At 46.2% G+C, this 20,770-nt stretch overlaps 1 protein-coding gene across 1 annotated transcript in view; it reads left to right on the top strand.

Moving 5' to 3' along the window:
• The window catches only part of EPHA10 (EPH receptor A10), a 43,158-nt gene that overhangs the window by 9,322 nt on the left and 13,066 nt on the right, over window positions 1-20,770 (top strand). Inside the window, exons 4-7 of the mRNA XM_069549129.1 lie at window positions 610-765; window positions 1,416-1,766; window positions 15,977-16,110; window positions 18,889-19,060. Of these exons, the coding sequence (XP_069405230.1) occupies window positions 610-765; window positions 1,416-1,766; window positions 15,977-16,110; window positions 18,889-19,060 (813 nt within the window). The remainder of the gene's footprint in view (window positions 1-609; window positions 766-1,415; window positions 1,767-15,976; window positions 16,111-18,888; window positions 19,061-20,770) is intronic.

The raw sequence follows: 20,770 nt of genomic DNA, 5'->3' as shown, positions 1-20,770 counted from the left end.
CTGACTTCTAGGGGAGGTGAGGGAAGTGAGAGAAGCAAAGTAACTGAGGAGGTGTCAGAACCAAGGAACTTTCACGGTCCCTCTTCTCCCTCCACTTGAGTGGCAGGCTCCACTCCTAAATGGGGGCCAAGTGCGTCAGTAGAGGATTTATGATGCATTCACCCTCAAACAGAGGAGGTGGGAGGATGAGCTCTGACAAGTGTGTATGTGTTTGTGTGTGACAGTGTTTCTAACAGGGAGTGTGTGGGTGTCTGTCCTTTAGTAACTGGGAAACAACCCTCAGAGGCCTCTCCCTTCTGTCCTCGCATCAAAACTGGAAAGCCTGGCTCCTTTTCTTCTAGTGGGCATTAGGGCAGTGTGGTGTGGGCTCTGAACCAGTCGGCTGCGGTTGGAATCCCTCCATTTACTAGCTGTGGGACATCTGGCAAGTGACTTAACCTCTCTGAGCCTTAGTTCCCTCATTTCTAAAATGAGGATAAAGTGCAGATCTCACAGGTTGTTATGAGCATTCAGTGAATTACTAAAAGCAGCAACGCAGCCCCACCCCAATCAGGAAAGTGGAGGAGAGGCTGTGGTGTAGCCCCTTCCTCATGTAGTTCCTCCCCGCAGCCTGTCCCCCAGGGTTTTACAAGGTGTCCCCGAGGCGGCCCCTCTGCTCACCGTGCCCAGAGCACAGCCGGGCCCTGGAAAACGCGTCCACGTTCTGCGTATGCCAGGACAGCTATGCACGCTCGCCCACTGACCCGCCTTCGGCGTCCTGCACCCGTAAGTCCAGCTCCTGAATGCCTTACCACGGGCAGAGGGTGGGGGGCGGTCTGTAAAGGCGGAATCGAGGCGTGGTGAGGGCAGGGGCTCCACGCTGGGGAGTGCCACGGGGCTCCACGTGGGGGCCTGCCCCCCAGACAGCAGAGTGGAGGGAGGGGTGGTGACCGCAGTCTGGGTCCTGGGGATGGAAGAATCAGGACAACAGAGAGAGTCTAGAAGAAGGGATGAGATTAGGCTTGTTGGGGGATCACCCTGTGGCCCGCCGCCCACCGCTGCCGCCCTCACCTGTCTTAACTCTCCAGTCAGCAGGGGGACTCCCGCCCCTTACATTCTTGGGTCCCCAGATCCGTACTCTCATCCCCTCACTAACGTCCACCCACCCCATCACTGACCGCGCCCCACTCCCACATCACGCCCCTCCCCGGCCCACGCCCCTCCCCTCCCCATCCCGCCCCCGCACTTACTGGCCCCGCCCCTCACTGGCCCACGCCCCTCCCATTCCCGCCCGGCCCCGCCCCTCACTGGCCCACGCCCCTCCCAGTCCCGCCCGGCCCCGCCCTTCACTGGCCCACGCCCCGCCCCGCCCCCGCCCTCCTCTGCTCCTGGGCCGCCCACCCCAACCCCTGACTGCGCCCACGGGTCTCCCCCAGGGCCGCCGTCAGCGCCGCGGGACCTTCAGTACAGCCTGAGCCGCTCGCCGCTGGCGCTGCGGCTGCGCTGGCTGCCGCCAGCCGACTCGGGCGGCCGCTCGGACGTCACTTACTCGCTGCTGTGCCTGCGCTGCGGCCGCGAGGGCCCGGCGGGGGCGTGCGAGCCATGCGGGCCGCGCGTGGCCTTCGTGCCCCGCCAGGTGGGGCTGCGGGAGCGCGCCGCTACGCTGATGCACCTGCGGCCCGGCGCGCGCTACACCGTGCGCGTGGCCGCGCTCAACGGAGTGTCTGGTCCGGCGGCCGCCGCGGGAGCCACCTACGCACAGGTCACGGTCTCCACCGGACCGGGGGGTAAGGTCTTCCGCACCCGGCGCGCTCCCCTGTCCCGCCCACCGCGAGCATCCCCACAGCCCGCAACCACCACAAATAAACTGCGATCGCTGGTCTTACACAAAAATCCCCGACCCCGGCGACCCCCACCGAGGTCAGCCCCCCTCCCGAAGGCCAGGCAGGAAGGGCTGAAGATGCTGAAGACTGTGCCTGCGGGCCACAGAGGTTATGAGTGTTCAGCGAGTCTGCGGGAGCCAGTGCGCGCTCCTCTTTCCCGACCTGGGAGCGAGCCTTTTCCCCACACCCAACTCTGCAGTTCCCGGGAAAAAGAGGTGGAAGATTCTGCAGTCTTTTGCCCCCTCTGTCCAAAAATTTCAGTGGGAAGCCGAATCATACCTCCTTATTTCCTGTCTCAGAAAGAGGGACCCTGTGTGTGTCCCTTGGCCTCTACAAGGATTCTGCTGCCTCACCCTCTTTCCTGATCCTGGAAAAGAGCAAGGAAGCACGGAGGGTCGGAGGGTAGGGGCAATAGAATTCACTGGCCAACACATGACAGTCCCTTTTGGGAGTCTGGAATTTAGATGAATAAGTGAAGACCTGCACTCCTTTAATATCACACCTTCCTCATTCTTGACTTTTATTAATACTTTTGATGTGTCTCACTCAGTTGGGGGACAGCTTCAAGTAATCATTCAAGTATCCTTTGCAAGAAATGAGTCTATGATTTCTGAGTCTTTTCATGTCTGAGAAGATAGGATCCTTTTGTGACTCTGCCTCTTTGTCTAATGGCAGCTGTGTTGCAGAGAAGTCTGAGGCCAGAGTAATTTTCGTTGTTTTGTAGGTAACTTGGGTACAAAGGTGTACACACATGGATGTTTGTATAATTCTTTAGCCTACTGGTGAAAATGAAATCTAACAAATATTGACCTCTTTTCATTGAGTTTGGCTATAACATCGTAAAACTTTCAGTCTGTGTACCTCTTTTTATTTCTGAAAGTTTTTTTCAGTTATTGCTTTGACAAGAACCTCTGATAACTCCAGTCTCTCTCTTAAGAATCGTTCTAAACCTTGAGTTGTACATCCATTTTTCTGATCTGAAATCTTGTCACTTCCTTTGTCATTTTCAGCTCTCAGTCATTTCCTCTGCCTTTTGGGAGACGGTTCCCAACTTGTCTGGTTTTCTGGAAGAATAGTTGTTTTGTTTTGTTTTTAAATTATCCCTATCTAACATTTGCTCTTGCATTTACATTTAACAATTTTTTTTCTGTCTTCTTTTTTTTGGCTGCCCTGAGTCTTCATTGCTGTGTGTGGGCTTTCTTTAGTTGTGGAGCACAGGGGCTACTCTTCCCTGTGGTGGCTTCTCTTGCTGGGGCACGCAGGGCTTTAGGGCCCTAGAGCTTCAGTAGCTGTGGCGCAAGAGCTTAGCTGGCCCATGGTAAGTGAGATCTTCCCAGACCAGGAATCATACCTGTGTCCCCTGTATTGGCACTGGGCCATCAGGAGAGTCCTGCATTTACATTTTAAAAATTCAGTATAGAAAATGAAAGAAAGTGCCCAGAATTCTGTTATCCAGAGATAAACACAACTAGTAATATCTTGGAGTATTTCCTTCCACATTTTTTTCTATATTTATATCCATACCTAGAATTATCTACTATAAATCCCCCTTTGCATAATATATACAATACAAATTTTTATCTAGTATTTCCTGATAACAGTCATATTTTGATATAGATGGATTTACAAATCATGTTAAGGAAATAATCTTCTGCTTCCATTTTATTAATAAAAACACTAAGCTTCCACTGATGGAGGGCTGCTCTGTGTTGGGTACCATGCAATATGATTTTCTACATTAATTCATTTAAATAGAATTATAATCATCTTTCAGATGATAAAACTGAAGTCTGAGAGGCCAAGTGAATTATCCAAAGTCAGCCAGAACTTATCTGTCCATTACCAAAGCCCTGCTTTTAGCTCCTTGGCCATATAATGCTTTTGCTTAAAAAAAAGTCAGCAATGGATGTTAATTTTGCAAAATGCTTCTTAAGCATCTTTCCAGATGACCACATGTTTTCTCTCCTTTGAACTTTTGATATGATGAATTCTGCTAATGGATTTTACAATGATTTTCTGCATTCCTAGATTATACCCTACTGCAGATGAGTGTATTATTCTTTTAATATTTGCTGAATTAATTTGCTTATATTTTAATATTTCCCATCTACATTTATAAGAGAGATTCGTTTTTGTGTTCTTCGTCAAGTTTTAGCGTTTTGGTAATGCTGGCTTTGAAAAAGGCATCAGGGATAATCTTTTCTTTTTCTCTGCTCGGGAATAGTTTTTTTTTTTTTTTTTTTCCCGGGGATAGTTTAGATAGCATAGTTATCATTCTTTGAAGACAGGCAGAACTGCCTGGGAAACTGTACTTTTTTAGTGGGAAAGTTTGCTGATGGCCCAGTCTTTTCTGTAACTTCCTTTTGAATCAGTTTTGTTAATCTGTACTTCCACAGAACATCTTTTGATGATCTTTTTCTAACTTATTAGCCCAGAAATGTTTATTTAAAAACTTTCTGTGGTATCTAGAGTTTACTTTCTCTTTCTTCATATTGTGCCCTGTGATTTCTTTTTTAAAAATTATTCTTGGAAGGAATTTATTTTATTGGTTATGACAGATAACCAGATCTTGAATCATCAATTCCACTGCTCTTTGCTTTTGTCAATTATTTTATGATTTTCTCTTTCTTGATACCATCGTCCTGCTTTCCTGAGGTCTTTTTCTAGGTGACTTCGGTGCTTAGTTGTTATAGTTTTAATATTTTGAGCCTAAGAAATTTCCTCTGAGTATAGCTTTGGTCACATCTAGTATGTTTTTATACATTGCACATTGTTCGTATTGTCATTTTCTTTGTAGATATAATTCACATACCATAAAATTTCACATACCTTTTAAAGTGTGCAATTCAGTCATTTTTTCCTATGCAACTATCACAGACTCTCTAATTCCAAAACATTTTCATTACCCGCAAAAGAAACCCCATTAACAGTCACTCCTGATTGCTGTCACCCACCCTAGCCCCTAATAACCACTAATCCACTTTCTGTTTCTATGGATTTTCCTATTCTGATCATTTTATAACCATGGAATTATACAATGTGTAGACTTTTGTGTCTGGCTTTTTTTCACTTAGCATAATGTTTTCAAGGCTTGTCCATGTTGTAGCATGTATCAGAATTGCATTCCTTTTTATGGCTAATATTCCATTGTGTGGATATACCACAAGTTTGTTTATTCATTCATCAGTTTATGGGATTTGGACTGTTTCTGCTTTTTGGCTATTAGAGTAATGCTGCTATGAACATTCATGTACAAGTTTTGTGGAAACATAAGTTTTCAATTCTCTTGGGTATATACTTAGGAGTGGAATTGCTAGGTCATATGGTGTCATAGATTGAATTATCTCCCCCAAATTCCTATATTGAAGCCTTAACCCCCAGTGTAACTGTATTTGGAGATAGGGCCTTTAAGGAATAATTGATGGTAATGAGCCCACCTTTGGCCTCCTGATGGGAAGAGCTGACTCTTTGGAAAAAACCCTGATGCTGGAAAAGACCGAAGGCAAGAGGAGAAGTGGGGAACAGAGGATGAGATGGTTGGATGGAATCACTGACTCAGTGGACATGACTGAGCAAACTCAGGGAGGTGGTAAAGGACAGGGAAGCCTGGTGTGCTGCTGTTAGTTCACGGGGTCGCAAAGAGTTGGGCATGGCTTAGCAACTGAACAACAGCGAGATCATAAGGGAGAGGCCCAAATCCCAGGGACTTACAAGGTGTCCTTACAAGAAGAGGAGCACATACCAGAACTCATTTATGCCCTTTGTCCATACACAGGGGAAAGGACAGGTGAGAATACAGCAAGAAGGTGGCTGGGAGCAAGTCAGGAAGAGAGCCCTTACCAGAATACAAATATGAATCTGTAAGCATTATCTGGAATTTTAGTTTTAGAACTGTAAGAAAATAAATTTTTGTTGTTTAAGCCACCCAGTCTGTAGTATCTTGTTATGGCAGTCTGCATGGACCAATATATATGGAAACTTTAAAAAAAAAATCTTTTTGAGGAGCTGCTTAACTTTTTGAGGCATTGCCAAACTATCTTCCAAAGCAACTGTACCATTTTACATTCCCACCAGCAATGTACAAAGGTTCCAGTTTCTCCACATCCTCACCAACACTTGCTTGTCTTGCTGATTACAGCCATCCTAGTCAACGTGAAGTGATACTTCGCTGTGGTTTCAGTTTATATTTCTGTAATGACTACCGATGTTGAACTTCTTTTCAATGTGTTGGGTTTTCTTTTTGTCATTGAGTTATGAGGTGTTTTGGGGTTTTTTTTGTCTAATATATACATCTATTCTGGATACCTTTGTATGACTTCCTTGGATTGCTGTAACGAATTTCTAAAAGTTGGATGGCTTAAAACAAACTTACTGTCTCATGCTTCTGGAAGTGAAGTTTGAGACCAAGGTGTCAGCAGGACCACGCTCTGTGTGACTGTTATAGGGGAGAAGGGCTTCTTCCTTCTAGCCCTTGGAATTAGCTGGCAGTCCTTGGCCTTTCTTGGTTCACAGATGTATCACTCCAGTCACATGGCCCTCGTTTCCGCATGTCTTCACGTCATCTCCCCTCCATCAGTGTCTGTCCCTGTGTCTGAACTTCCTCCCTTTCAGAAGGACATCAGTCACACTGGATAAGTCCCAGCTAAATGACTTTGCGTTGACTTGATTACCTCTGTGAAGACCATATTTCCCAATAAAGTCACATTCTAGAGGTACTGGGCATTAGGACCTCAACATATCTTTTTGAGAGAACACAATTCCATACATAACAGCCATCATACACATGATTTGCAAATATTTGCTCTGTGGATTGTCACTCACTTTCTTTTTGGCAATTGAGGCATAATTGACATATAACATTAATTTTAGGTATACAACACAATGACTTGACATTCGTATATACTGTAGAGTGATCACCACAGTAAGTCTAGAACATCCAAACCATCTATAACCACACACAGTTATAAACTGTTTTTCTTATGATGAGATCTTTTAAGACCTACTCTCAGCAATTTTCAAATACATAATATAGTATTTTTAATTGTAATCACCACGCTAGTTACCACCCTGTACATTACATTTCCAGGACTTATTTATTTTATAACAGGAAACATGTCCATTTTGACCTCCTTCACCCATTTTGTCCACCCTCACCCCCTGCCTCTGGCAACTAGCTGTGTTCCACTTTCTTGTTTTGTCTGAGCCCTTGGCAGTGAAAGCACAGGGTTCTAACCGTTGGACCATCAGGGGATTCCCTGTCCTTCACTTTCTTAGTACTATCCTTTGAATCTCAACATTTTAAATTTTGATGAAGTCCAGTTTGTTTTTTTAAGTTGCTTGTGCTTTTGGTTTCATATCTAAGACACCATTGCCTAAATCGAGGTCGTAAAGATGTGTACCTGCGTTTTCTTCTGGTATTGTCGCTTTGACTAAAAGTGTTTTGGAGAATGTTTTAATTTCTGGATGACTTATTTTGTTATCTTTTTGTTTCTGATTTTACTGCATGTTTAGAGAAGGAGGTTTGTACACTGTTTGCATTTTTATTTTATTTGTTTGCTGCATGGTTTGTGGGCTCTTAATTCTGCAACTAGGGTTTGAACCCAGGCCCTGGCAGTAGAAGCACCAAGTCCTAAGCACTGGACTGCCAGGGAATTCCCTGCTGTGTTTCCCTTTTAAGGAGCTGGTGGAGTTTTCTCTGTAGGTTAAGATATGGTGACCGTTTTAACGATTCCATGGCTACTTTGAAGCGATGCATACTTCAGGGTTTTTTTGGTATTGCAGTGTTCTCTCTCTCTCTCTCTCTTTCCTCATACATACTAAGTACTATATTATTCAATTTTTCTATTTCCTTCTTACTGTCTGCTTGATGTTCCAAAGACTAAGAAGTTTAAGCTTCCCATTCTGCTTGTGATTTTGTTAAATTCCGTGTACTTACAATGACTGTTAAATATTTCGATTTTGCTAACGCATTTTTAGTTTCCCTACAAGCGTTTCTCGCCTTCTCCACTTTTATCTCATGTCATCCTGTTTCTTTTTCTTCTCCATCTGTTTTCCCTTCATTGCCTTCTGCTTCTATTTCAAGAGGCTGTGTTTTCTTTCATCTTCTTGAAGATGCCAAACAGTCTCCTTACTTGTTCTTCTAACTGTCATATTAATCACTCTTCAAGATCTGTTTCTCCTGAGTTTTCAGAATAATACTTTTCTTTTTTTTGCTAATTCAGAAATATTTTTTCATATGCCCATTTTCTTAGTTTTTTTTCTCTTTACTTATTCTTGAGCAAGGTAATAGCTGATATTTGCCCCCAAAACCCCCAAACCAAACCAAGACCATGACACATGAATTGTCCTTTGGATTGGTTTGTGAAGCTTTCAACCGCAAGTAACGATGCAATTCAGTGCAAATGACCTTTGACTGAAATGACTTTGTAGCTTACCTAAGAAGAGTAAAATTAGAGCTTGGTTAATTCAGCAACTGAACAGTGCTCTCAAGGACCCAGGTTCGTTCTTTCTCTGCAGTCTACTGTCCTTATAATCTAGACTGGCTCCCTTATGGTGGCAAGATCGATACAGCCACTCCAGACATCACACCTGCCATCCAGGGCAGGAAAATAACTGTTTCTTCCTTGTGGGTGTCTTTTTAAGAGCAGGAAGCCTTTCCCAGGCACTTCCTTGGTGGTGCAGTGGTTGAGACTTTGCCTTCCAGTGCAGGGGGTACGGGTTCTATCCTGGGTTGGGGAGTTAAGATCCCACATGCCTCCCAACCAAAAAACCAAAACAAAAAAGCAGAAGCAAAATTGTAACAAATTCAATAAACACTTTTTTTTTTTTTTAAAGTAACCTTTCCCAGAATCCCTCTTCCTCTTAGGTGATTTCTCCTTTTCTTGGATAATGAATCCAACCCGGATCCAATTTTGGCAAAGGGAATGAGTGCACATGAATGTTTTGGGACAATCAGAATCAACCTGAGTCATCTGAGGGGAGACAGTAGACCCTGAATCCAAAACTGGGCTTGGTCAGCAGGAAAGTGGGGCACGACTGTTGAACAGCCAGTTTCTGCTGGACTCTTGGCCCCACTCGGGTGCTGGCTGAACCACATAACAAATGTACAGTGGGAGAGCGGGTGCTTGGGCTCTGTTTTTAGCTTCATTCTCAGGGTTTATCAGGCTTTCACCTAACATCACTCTGCGGGGCTGAAATGGAACCTTCTCCTATCTCTATATCCTGGCCATCTGATAACATTCAGAAGATGTAGTTTTAAAAAATGGCACTCCTGGCTCTTTCCTATCTCTGCCCTCCATCTGTATCTCCAAGAGGTTGCGCCCCTTCCTAGGATGTCCCATCACTCCTCTTCCCTTTGTGCCTGCATCTTTTCTGGGAGCTGCCGTCTCCAAGTATATCTAGGCTGAGAGGCCCTCTCAGGGGATAGGGGAAGCAACTCTGCAGTAAAGTGATGGCTGTGCGCTCATTGTCCAGACGACAAAGACCTTGCCTTTTTTTTTTTTTTTAAAGGGTCAGACAGTGGGAGGAAGGATAAAGGATCTTTCAAGTTATTTTTAGGATGGGAGGCAATGTCACTCTGTGGGCAGCATAGCCTGGGGGTTCACTACAATTGTATTTTTCAGTCCAGTCCCACTGGCTTTATCATAGGTGGAAATATGCCACTCTACTCCCCATCCCCCGATTCTGGCAATTAGCTGTCAAGACTCATTCATGGTGACATTTCTGTGTTTTCCGTATGTTTGGGTTTTAATTAGTATTTGGAGGAGAGAACGATTAATGGGGGCTGTTAGACGGTGACCATTTAAAACTGGAAGCCCTGTTTATATGCTTTTCAAATACAGCTCCTTACGCCCTTGTCTCCGTTTCCTTGACTCCTTGCTACCTGCTGTTTTGTTCTTGTTCAGTCACTAAGTAGTGTCCAACTCTTTGTGACCTCATGGACTGCAGCACACCAGGCTCCTCAGTCCTTCGGTATCTCCCAAAGTTTGCTCAAATTCATGCCCGTTGAATTGGACAAGGTGGTGCTATCTAACCATCTCGTCCTCTACCACCCCTTCTCCGTTTTGCCTTCAGTCTTTCCCAGCATCAGGATGCAATGAGTTTGCTCTTTGCATCAGGTGGTCAAAGTACTGGAGATTCAGCTTCAGTATCAGTCCTTAACAGTGAATATTCAGGGTTGGTTTCCTTTAAGATTGACTGATTTGATCTCCTTGCAGTCCAAGGGACCCGCACAGGTCTTCTCCAGCACCACAATTTGAAAGCATCAATTCTTTGGCACTCAGCCTTCTTTGCGGTCCAACTCTCACATCTGTACATGACTACTGGGAAAACTATAGCTGTCACTATATGGACCTTTGTCAGCAAAGTGATGTCTCTGCTTTTTAATACACTGTCTTTGTTTGTCATAGCTTTCTTTCCAAGAAGCAAGTGTCTTTTAATTTCATAACTGCAATCACTGTCCACAGTGATTCTGGAGCCGAAGAAAATAAAATCTGTCACTGCTTCCACTTTTCCCCCTTCTATTTGCCATGAAGTTATGGGACTGGGTGCAATGATCTTCATTTTTTGAATGTTGAGTTTTAAGCCAGGTTTTTCACTCTCCTCTTTCACTCTCATCAAGAGGCTCTTTAGCTCCTCTTCACTTTCTGCCATTAGAATGGTAACATCTGCATATCTGAGGTTGTTGATATCTCTTCTGTCAATTTTGATCCTAGCTTGTGATTCATCCAGCCCAGCATTTTGAGCAATGTACTCTGCATAGGAGTTAAATAAGCAGGATGACAATATACAGCCTTGACGTACTCCTTTCCCAGTTTTGAAACATTCTGTTCCATGTCTGGTTCTAACTGTTGCTTCTTGACCCAAATACAGGTTTCTCGGGAGACAAGTAAGATGGTCTGGTATTCCCATCTCTTTAAGAGTTCTCCAGTTTCTTGTGATTCTCACAGTCAAAGGCTTTAGCATAGTCAATGAAGCAGAAGTAGATGTTTTTCTGGAATTCCCTTGCTTTCTACATGATCCAGCAAATGTTGGCAATCGGATCTTTGGTTCCTCTGCCTTTTCTAAACCCAGCCTGTACATCTGAAAGTTCTCGGTTCACATACTGCTCAAGCCTAGCCTGAAGGATTTTGAGCATAACCTTGCTAGCATATGAAATGAGTGCAATTGTACATTCAAAGAATGTTTGAACATTCTTTGGCATTGCCCTTTTTGGGGTTGGAATGAAAACTGACCTATTCCAGTCCTGTGGCTACTCCCTGCTGTCTACTTTCTCTGAATGCCCTGAAGACACTAGAAACCTCCACATTGTTAAAGCTAGTGGCACTGTGAATTGTTTTGTTACCCGTCTTTGCTCTGCATATGACACTGCCAACCAGCATCTCCTTTTGCTGGTAAATGTGGTATTGAATGCTTGTTCTATGCTAAGCTCTCTATATGTTATTAATTCACAAAATTCTCAAAGCAAGTATGAAGAGGTCATTATTGTTTCCCATCTATGTGTAAGGGAACTGAGGTTCTTGCTTGTGGACCAGAAGCTAATAACAGGAAGAGTCACGCGGGAACCTTCCTAAAAGTTCTTTTCCTGGGCTTCTGTAGCCTCATTTGTTCCTGGTTTTTCCTCTCCTCTCTTTGGCTCCTCCTTCCCAAGCTCCTCTTTCTTTGCCTGCCTCTTAAGTGTGGTCATTTCTTGGGCTTGTTTCCTAATAGCTTTGCCTTCTCTCCCTTTCTGCATTGCCCTGGGCAGTTTCATCAAATCACCTTTGAATGGCTCTCAGATCTCCATCTCCCTCCTGGATCCCTTTTGTGAGCCTTGGGACCACTGGTGGGGTTAGCCGCTCATGTCTGACTCTTTGCGACCCCGTGGCCTATAGCCCGGCAGGCTCCTCTGTCCATGGGAGTCTCCAGGCAAGAATGTTGGAGTGGGCTGCCATGCCCTCCGTCAGGGGCTCTTCCCGACCCAGGAATTGAACCCGCGTCTCATGTGTCCCCTGTATTACAGGCGGGTTTCTTTCCCAGCTAAGCCGTCAGGGAAGCCCTGGGAACCACTTACCCATCTGCTTTCCTAGCATCTTCGCTTGGGAAACTCTCTGTTTGACACACATTGGAATCATGGAGAAGCTTTTTAAAAAGATAGTAATGCCTGAATCCCACCCCACAGAAACAGATTTAATTGCTTTGGGTTGTGTGACCTAAGCGTCACTATTTTTTTTTTTATTATGGTAAAAAAACATATAACAGGAAATATACCAAATTAACTGTTTTTAGTGTACAGTACAGTAGCATTAACTATATGCACGTCATCATACAATAGACCCCTATAGACTTTTTCATCCTGCAAAATGCAAACTGTTAAAAAAAATGCAAACTCTATACTTCTTGAGCAACAACTCCTCTTCCCCGCTCCTCCCGGACCCTGGCAACCACATTCTACCTTCTAAGAGTTCAGCTACTTTAGATAGCTTATGTACAAGTGAAACCATGCAATATTTGTCTCTTTGTGACTGGCTTATTTCACTCAGCGTAATGTCCTCACAGTTGATCCATGTTGTAGCATATGATAGGGTTCCCGTTCTTTAAGCTGAGTAGTATTCCGTTGTATGTCTATGTCACTTTTTTTTTCTTTCTACCTTTTTGAGACATCATTGACATATAACTGTAATTCTAAGCTGTGATGATATGGTGCATGTGTGTATTGTGAAATGATTGCCATGGGAAGGTTAGTTAACACATCCATCCTCTCACGTAATTACATTTTGTGCATGGTGCAAACACTGATGATCTGTCTTAGCAGCTTTCAAGTACACCATGATATACACTAGATCCCCAGATTTTATTCTTCTTATAATTGAAAGTCTAGATCTTTGACCAACATCTCCCTGTTTCCGCCATGTCCTAGCTCTTGGCAAAAATCCAGTCTATTCTCTGTTCTCTGAGTTTGGCTTTTCTAGATCCTACGTATAAGTGACATCAGGCAATATTTGTTTCTCTGTTTTATTTTGCTTAGCATAATGCCCTCAGGGTTCATCTGTGCTTTTGCTAATGGAAGGATTTTTTTTTTAATGGCTGAATAACATATCATTAAATATATATATATATATATGATTTTGTCTTTATCCGTTCATCTGTCAGCAGACACTTAGATTGTTTCTGTATCTTGGCTATTGTCAATAATGCTGCAATGAACATGAGAGTGTGGTAGTCTGTACGAAATTGTGATTTCATTTCCTTGGGCTGTATACTCAGAAGAGGGATTGTTAGATCACATGGTAGTTCTATCTTTATTTTGTTTTTCTATCAATATTTTTGTTGAAGTATAGTTAATTCACAATGTTATGTTAGTTTCTGCTATACAGCAAAGTGATTCGGTTACATACATTTAAAAAATACTCATTTCCATTATGGTTTATCATAGGATACTGATGAGTTCCCTGTGCTCTACAGTAGGACTTAGTTTTCATCCATTCTCTGTATAAAAGCTTACATCTGCTACCCCTAACCTCCCGCTCTGCCCCTCTCCAGACTCTCTTCCACCTTGGCAACCACCAGTCTGGCCTCCGTATCTGAGGTTCTGTTTCACAGACAGGTTTTTTTGTGTCATATTTTAGATTCTGCATGTAAGCGCTATCATATCGTATTTGTCTTTCTCTTTATGACTTACTTAATATGGTTATCTCTAGTTGGATCCTATTTTTATATTTTTATAAAAGCCTCCATATGTTTTCCATAGTGTTTGCACTAATTTACATTCCCGCCTACAGTGCCCAGGGTTCCGGTCTCTCCAGTCTCACTAACACTTGTTATTTCTGGCTTTTTGTGTTTTTTTTTTTTTTATCCTAACAGGTATGAGGTGATATCTCATAGTTTTGACTTCCATTTCCCTCATGATTAGTGATATTGAACATCTTTTTATGTGCTTATTGGCCGTTTGCACATCTTTGGAGAAATGTCTATTCACATCCTCTGCCCACTGAAAAAATTTATGATTTATTTCTTATTTTGGCTCTGTCGGGTCTTTGTTGCTGTCACGGGCTTTCTCTAGTTGAAGAGAGCAGGGACTGCTCTCTGTCGCGGTGTGCAGGCTTCTCGCCGTGGTGGCCTCCCGTGTTGGGGAGCACGGGCTCGAGGGCATAGGCTCGCAGTTGTGGTGTGTGGGCCTCACGGCGTGTGAGGTCTTCCGGGAGCAGGGATCGAACCCGTGTCCGTTGCACTGGCAGGTGGACTCTCAACGCTGGACGACCAGGGAAGTCCCTGCCCATTTTTAACCTGGGTTATTTGTGGGGTTTGGTGTTGTTACTGTTGAATTGAAGGAGTTCGTTTTATATTCTGGACATTAACCCCTTATCAGATCTGTGGCTAGTAAATATTTTCCCCCATTCCGCGGGTTGCCTTTTCACTCTGTTGATTGTTTCCTTTGTGGTCCAGATGTTTTTAAGTTTGTAGTGCCATTTGTTGTTTTTACATATGCTGTCTATGCTTTTTGCTTTTTGTGTCATATTCAAGAAATCTGCCAAATTCAGTATCATGAAGCTTTTCCTCTATATTTTCTTCTAGAAGTTTCAGGTCTTACATTTATGTCTGTAATTCATTTTGAGGTCATCTTTGTATGTAACTAAGGGCACAACTTAATTCTTTTTCACATGGACATTCAATTTTCCTACCACCATTTGTTAAAGAGACTTTTTAATTTTGTAATAAACTTAAGTAAGTGGGATTTCTTTCTTGATTTTCACTTCGTATTGTTCATAGTGGGTGGAAATGTGAATGATTTTCTGTGATTTGATTTTGTATCCTGCAATTTTGCTAACAGTATCTTCTGTGGAACCTTTAGTGTTTTCTACATATAAGATTATGTCATCTGTGGACAGAGATCATTTTACTTCTTCCATTCCAATCTGGAAGCCTTTTATTTCTTTTTCTTGCCTAATTGCACTGTCTAGGACTTCCAGGACTGTGTTGAATAGAAGTGGCAAGATTCCTAATCTTCAAAGGAAAGCTCTCAGCTTTTCACCATTGAGTATGATGTTAGCTGGAGCTTTTCATATATGGCCTTCATTTTGTTGAGGTAATAGATGGGGAAACAGTGGAAACAGTGGCTGACTTAATTTGGGGGGGGGCTCCAAAATCACTGCAGATGGTGATTGCAGCCATGAAATTAAAAGACGCTTACTCCTTGGAAGAAAAGTTATGACCAACCTAGATAGTATATTCAAAAGCAGAGACATTACTTTGCCGACTAAGGTCTGTCTAGTCAAGGCTATGGTTTTTCCTGTCATCATGTATGGATGTGAGAGTTGGACTGTGAAGAAGGCTGAGCACCGAAGAATTAACGCTTTTGAACTGTGGTGTTGGAGAAGACTCTTGAGAGTCCCTTGGACTGCAAGGTGATCCAACCAGTCCATGCTAAAGGAGATCAGTCCTGGGTGTTCACTGGAAGGACTGATGCTGAAGCTGAAACTCCAATACTTTGGCCACCTCATGCAAAGAGTTGACTCATTGGAAAAGATTCTGATGCTGGGAGGGATTGGGGGCAGGCGAAGAAGGGGACGACAGAGGATGAGATGGCTGGATGGCATCACTGACTTGATGGACATGGGTTTGGGTGAACTCTGGGAGTTGGTGATGGACAGGGAGGCCTGGCGTGCTGCAGTTCATGGGGTCGCAAAGAATCGGACACGACTGAGCGACTGAACTGAACTGAACTAATTTCCTTCTATTCCTAGTTTATTTGAGTATATTACCTCTTGACCAGACTATTAGAATAGTTAAGTAGCTTGTCTTCCTGTCTGCTGTGCTGTCTAATATCTCCAAGCCACAGAACATGTAGAGATAGCCTGGGGGAATTAGAACCAGCCACCTGAAGGGAAGCTGGAGTGTAGTGGGTGGGCAAGCAGCACGTGGCCTGCTGCTTTCCTGCTCAGAACCAAGGAAGCCAAGAGCTGTGGAGTCAGCTTTCCTCTAGCCTCATGAAGACGCTATCCCTCAGGCCCCGCCCCTCAGAAGCCTCTTGCCCCACCCACAGCCCCTTGGGCCCCGCCCCATTTGGCTCCCCACGCACCCCGCCTTTCCAGCCCCCTGCCCCTGCCCCAGAGAACCTCGCATTACTCAACTTGCAGCCCCCTGGGAGGAGGATGAGATCCGCAGGGACCGAGTGGAGCCCCAGAGCGTGTCTCTGTCGTGGCGGGAGCCCATCCCCGCGGGAGCCCCAGGGGCCAACGGCACAGAGTATGAGATCCGATACTTCGAGAAGGTGAGTCTGGGTCTGGGAGGGACGTGGGGTTGCATTACCAGCTGCCATCTGTCCCCCTCTCCTGCCGGCTTCCTTTTATTTACAAGGCCCTCCCAGCATAAGTCCTTCTTGCTTTGTCTCTAAACATCCCCACCGGCCCCCTAAGCGGCCTCCCCAGCCGGAGGTTCTTCCAGGCCCCTCCTCACCGTGGACACACAGCTCTGCCTCTTTCCTCAGGGCTTCTTTCGGTAACCCGTCATCGTGTCCATTTTCACCACTGCTGCCTGGTGTTACAGTGGACAAAAAGCTTCCTCTGGGGGCTGATCCAGACTTTCTGGGGCTGGATTCTGTGCATAGTTTGCAGCCCTTTTAAGAAAAAGAACGCAGAAACATATTGTTTCAAATTTTATGGAAAAGTACCACTGTGGGAACATGTCGCCAGGTCTGGTGGTGTGCCAGAGCTCAGCATAAATAATATGCTGATAAATAATGTACTGATAAATGTTCGGAGAAGGCAATGGCAACCCACTCCAGTGTTCTTGCCTGGAGAATCCCAGGGATGGCGGAGCCTGGTGGGCTGCTGTCTCTGGGGTTGCACAGAGTCGGACACGACTGAAGCGACTTAGCAGCAGCAGATAAATGTTTAACAGTCAGCTCTCACAGCAATGAATGCATGCACTGGCATTTTAATTTTACTGATGTGGAGACTCTGTAACCAATTGTTTACAAATAACAATAGAAAGTATACAACGTTCCTTATCGTAAACTCTGTAGGGCCAGTTGATTCTCCTAGGATACTTTTTCTTGATTTTGGCTGACTTCTTGTATCTGTGGTCAGTCTATGGTTGCAGCTCAAGGGTGGTTTAACAAGTGGAGTTAGGTCCAGATCCACTATCTCTTTCTGCATAAGTTGATGGTCTTTGAATTTGATAGGTAATCTACAGGTAAACTGTTCTCACTTTGGTGACGATTGTACTCGTTAAAGCAAAACTCTGCTTTCAACTTAGCACTGCCTGCGTTAGGACTTCACCCCCTCCTCAGTGACCCCAGGGAGTTCTTTGCTGAATCAGATAACAGATTTTGAAAAGAGAAATCTGGAGAGCTGTGAGCTGAGAGAGAGAGAGAGGAAGTTGGGGGCTTTCAACCCAGAGATGGTAGCTGAAGCCAAAGGACCTGAGGGGATGGCCAAGGGAGGGGGGCATGAGTGAGAAAAGCAGCTGGGACAGGGTTCTGGGGGTCCCTGATGTCAAGGAGACCACAGTGAAGGTCCCTGGGAAGGAGCCAGGCAGGCAGCAGTTGCTTAGAAAGGGCTCACTGAACTGACACTCGGGGATCAGAGCGTAGATGCAGTCCCAGTGCTGAGCTGGGTGGATGCTCCCTGGCCCATGGGGAGTGTGAATTTGCTGGGAACAAAAACCCTTGACAAAAGGAGCCAGTACAAAAGGGGCTGTGTTTGAAAGCCTTCAGGAGAGTCTCAGGGAGCCTGGTGACCAGAAGCGTGGCAGGAGTCACCAGCCCCTCATCTCTGAGTTCTCTCCATACCAACCCCACCTCCTCTTCAGGAAGGGTTGTTTCTAGCACCTTGCAGCTGCCCAGGCTGGCAGCCCCTTTTCCCCCTCCCCTCCCCGAGCCTGCTTATAAATTCTGCAGCCAGGGCCTCACTGTCTTTCCATGGTATGTTCAAATGCCCAGAAGTGGGATTCTGATTGGCCCAGCTTGGGTCAGAGTCTGCCCTGATTCCTGAATACCGGGCCTGTAGAAGTGGGGGCACAGACATAGGGGAGAAGTACTCTTGCCTGGAAAGTTCCATGGACGGAGGAGCCTGGAAGGCTGCAGTCCACGAGGTCGTGAAGAGTCGGACATGACTGAGCGACTTCCCTTTCACTCTTCACTTTCATGCATTGGAGAAGGCAGTGGCAACCCACTCCAGTATTCTTGCCTGGAGAATTCCAGGGATGGGGGAATCTGGTGGGCTTCCGTCTGTGGGGTCGCACAGAGTCGGACATGACTGACATGACTTAGCAGCAGCAGCAGCAGCACCTTTGGGGCCTGTCAGTGTGGCAGAGGCTCTAATCAGGGGGTGTGTGCAGAGATGGAATGATGGCAGCATGTCCAGCACATGCCATGATCAGATGTGTTGGGGGCAGGATGACGTAGTGCACAGAAGGAATTGGGAAGGTGTCACCCAGCCCCTTCCCTGCTGGGAGCATCACCTGTACGAGGAGATAGGAAGGCTGGTGTGAGGACTGTAGGAAGTCGGCTCCTATAGGGTCTAGCCCAGCAGTGGGCAGTGAATGGGCCCTTGGTGGGGGGCTGTGGGTGAGCCTCTCAGCCCCTCTGATACGAATTCCTTATCTGTGAATCCACACCTTGCAGGACATTGTGAAAGTCCAAGGACAAGGGGAGAGGAAAAGCCAACAAGGGCCGGGCAGGTGTCAGGGCTCATTTCCTTCTTCTTTCCTTGGAGGGGTCAGGTGTAGCTCCTCCTCTAGACTGCCGTTCATCCTAGCATCCCTGATAAGGCCAGCATCTTCTCTAAAGTTTCTGTTACTCAGAGGCGGGGCTGTTCTCAGTTAAGGTACCACCGAGTATAGGTGGAAACTTGTGGTAGAGAAAGGGGCTGGGGATCTTCTGGAAGAAAGCTGTGAGATTCCTCCCAGATGAGTGGAGTTACTTCAGCAGCCCGGGCTCCTCCTCCCAGAGTACCTCTGCCACCTCCCTACCCCTTCCCTCCACATTCTCCCAGGAGCATGGGGCCAGCCCTGGGTCTGGGCCTCATGTGTCTCTGTCCCTCCCCAGGGTCAGAGTGAGCAGACTTACTCGACGGTGAAGACAGGGGCACCTGCGGTCACTGTCACTAACCTGAAGCCGGCTACCCGCTACGTCTTTCAGATCCGGGCAGCTTCCCCAGGGCCCTCCTGGGAGACCCAGAGCTTCAACCCCAGCATTGAAGTGCTGACCCCAGGAGAGGGTAAGTGACACGTGCAAGAGGAGAGAAAACGCAGCCTGGGGCTGGAGCATGGAGGCAAATTAAGGCGTTATCTGTGCAACTAAGGGAACCTGCAGAACAGTTCGGTTACAACCTAACTAATGAATGAGACTGGAATCCAGTAACTGGTGGCTCAGATTGGGTACCTGTCCTGGAAGAACTCACAGGGAAGGGATCCATGAACAGCTAGAACCCAGGTCTCAGCTGGTATCTCCCTCCCATGTCTCGAGGAAATATCCTCTGCCCTCTCCAAGATTCCTCTCTTTTCTTGGGAGGACTTTTCTTCTCCTGGTCACTTCTTGTCCTTGACCACTAAATTCTTGTTCCCATCCTGCTGCTTTCTCTCTGTCATGACACAGACTCAAACGTGGGCACCATCCCTCTTCCCATTACGCCTTAGCGTGTGAAGTCAAGAGGTCGGCCCAGCTTACCCTCTGGACTTCCAGGTCCTGATGTCCATCATCCCAGCATCCAGCCTTCGCTGAGGGTTGGGGCACACCAAGGGAGTGTCACCTGCAGCAATAAACCAAGCGAAAACACCAGAAGCAGTTAAGACTCCGAGCTTTCACTACTGGGTTCAATCCCTGGTCAGAGAACTAAGACCCCACAAGCTGCGTGGTGTGGCCGAAGGCAAACAGACCAACACACCACCAGGAGAACTGCGCACTTTCAATGGGCGAATTGTATGGTGTGAGAATAATTTCTCAATACAGTTGTTATCAAAACAAAGCAAAACAAGAACTGAACATCAGATATCCCTGATCCTAAAACAGTTCCAGCTCTCGGCTGTGGTGTGGTACTGCCCCTCCTGTCCTAGCCTCCCTGCCCTGGCTCCTCCTCCCCGCTCCCCCAGGCCCCTTCTGGATGTGCACGGAGCATTTACTGCTTTCTTTTGGTCTCCTGCCGCTAACCCAGCCCTCAGGGCCTCACCCCTATCTACTCCGAGCTGCTCATGGAAGTATTTTTCCTGGACAAAAGGCAGTTTGCCCTAAGAGGCATCCTGGCACCAGCTGTCAAGATAATAATTCTTTCCAACCTGCTACATGAGTCGAATCCAAGATAGAAAGAGTTCTGAGCCCAGAGGGAGGTGGAGATAAAGTGTTGAGGGAGTTTGCCTTCTGGGAAGGAGACAGCACTTCTTGCTCGAATGCCTGTCTCTGCTAGACCCCAGCCAGGTGCTGGTGAAAAGAGATTAGAGCTGGGTCTTGAAGGCTGGGGGACATTGGAGTGGGGAGGTGGGCAGGGAAGGCATCTTGGAGAGTGAGAGGCAGCAGAACAAAGGCTCGTGGGTTGGGCTGGAGTGGATGTGGTGGAGGGTGGCTGCTGGGGGCTGGTAGCTGAAGAGGACTGATGACCTCTGTTAATATGGTGCTTCTCAGTAGGGGGATCCCTGGGTCTGGAAGATCCCCTGGAGAAGGAAATGGCAACCCACTCCAGCATTCTTGCCTGGGAAATCCCTTGGACAGAGGAGATTGGTGGGCTACAGTCCATGGGACTGCAAAGGGTCAGATACAAATGAGCTACTGAGTGCACACAGTTGGTAGACGTGCCGCTCAGCCCCTGGCCGCCTCTGTTGTGGCCCTGGCTACAGAGAGTGGTTCCCCAATCGCAGAACACTTTTTCCAGTGAGCTGTGACCCCAAGTCAAGATCACGAGGAGGACCATGCTGCACCACTGTACTAGCTAACCACT

Source organism: Ovis canadensis, chromosome 1 (assembly GCF_042477335.2).
Source record: "Ovis canadensis isolate MfBH-ARS-UI-01 breed Bighorn chromosome 1, ARS-UI_OviCan_v2, whole genome shotgun sequence".
NCBI classification, from domain to species: Eukaryota; Metazoa; Chordata; class Mammalia; order Artiodactyla; family Bovidae; genus Ovis; species Ovis canadensis.
Note: the sequence above shows the minus strand (reverse complement) of the source record. Positions and strands in the feature narration are given on the sequence as shown.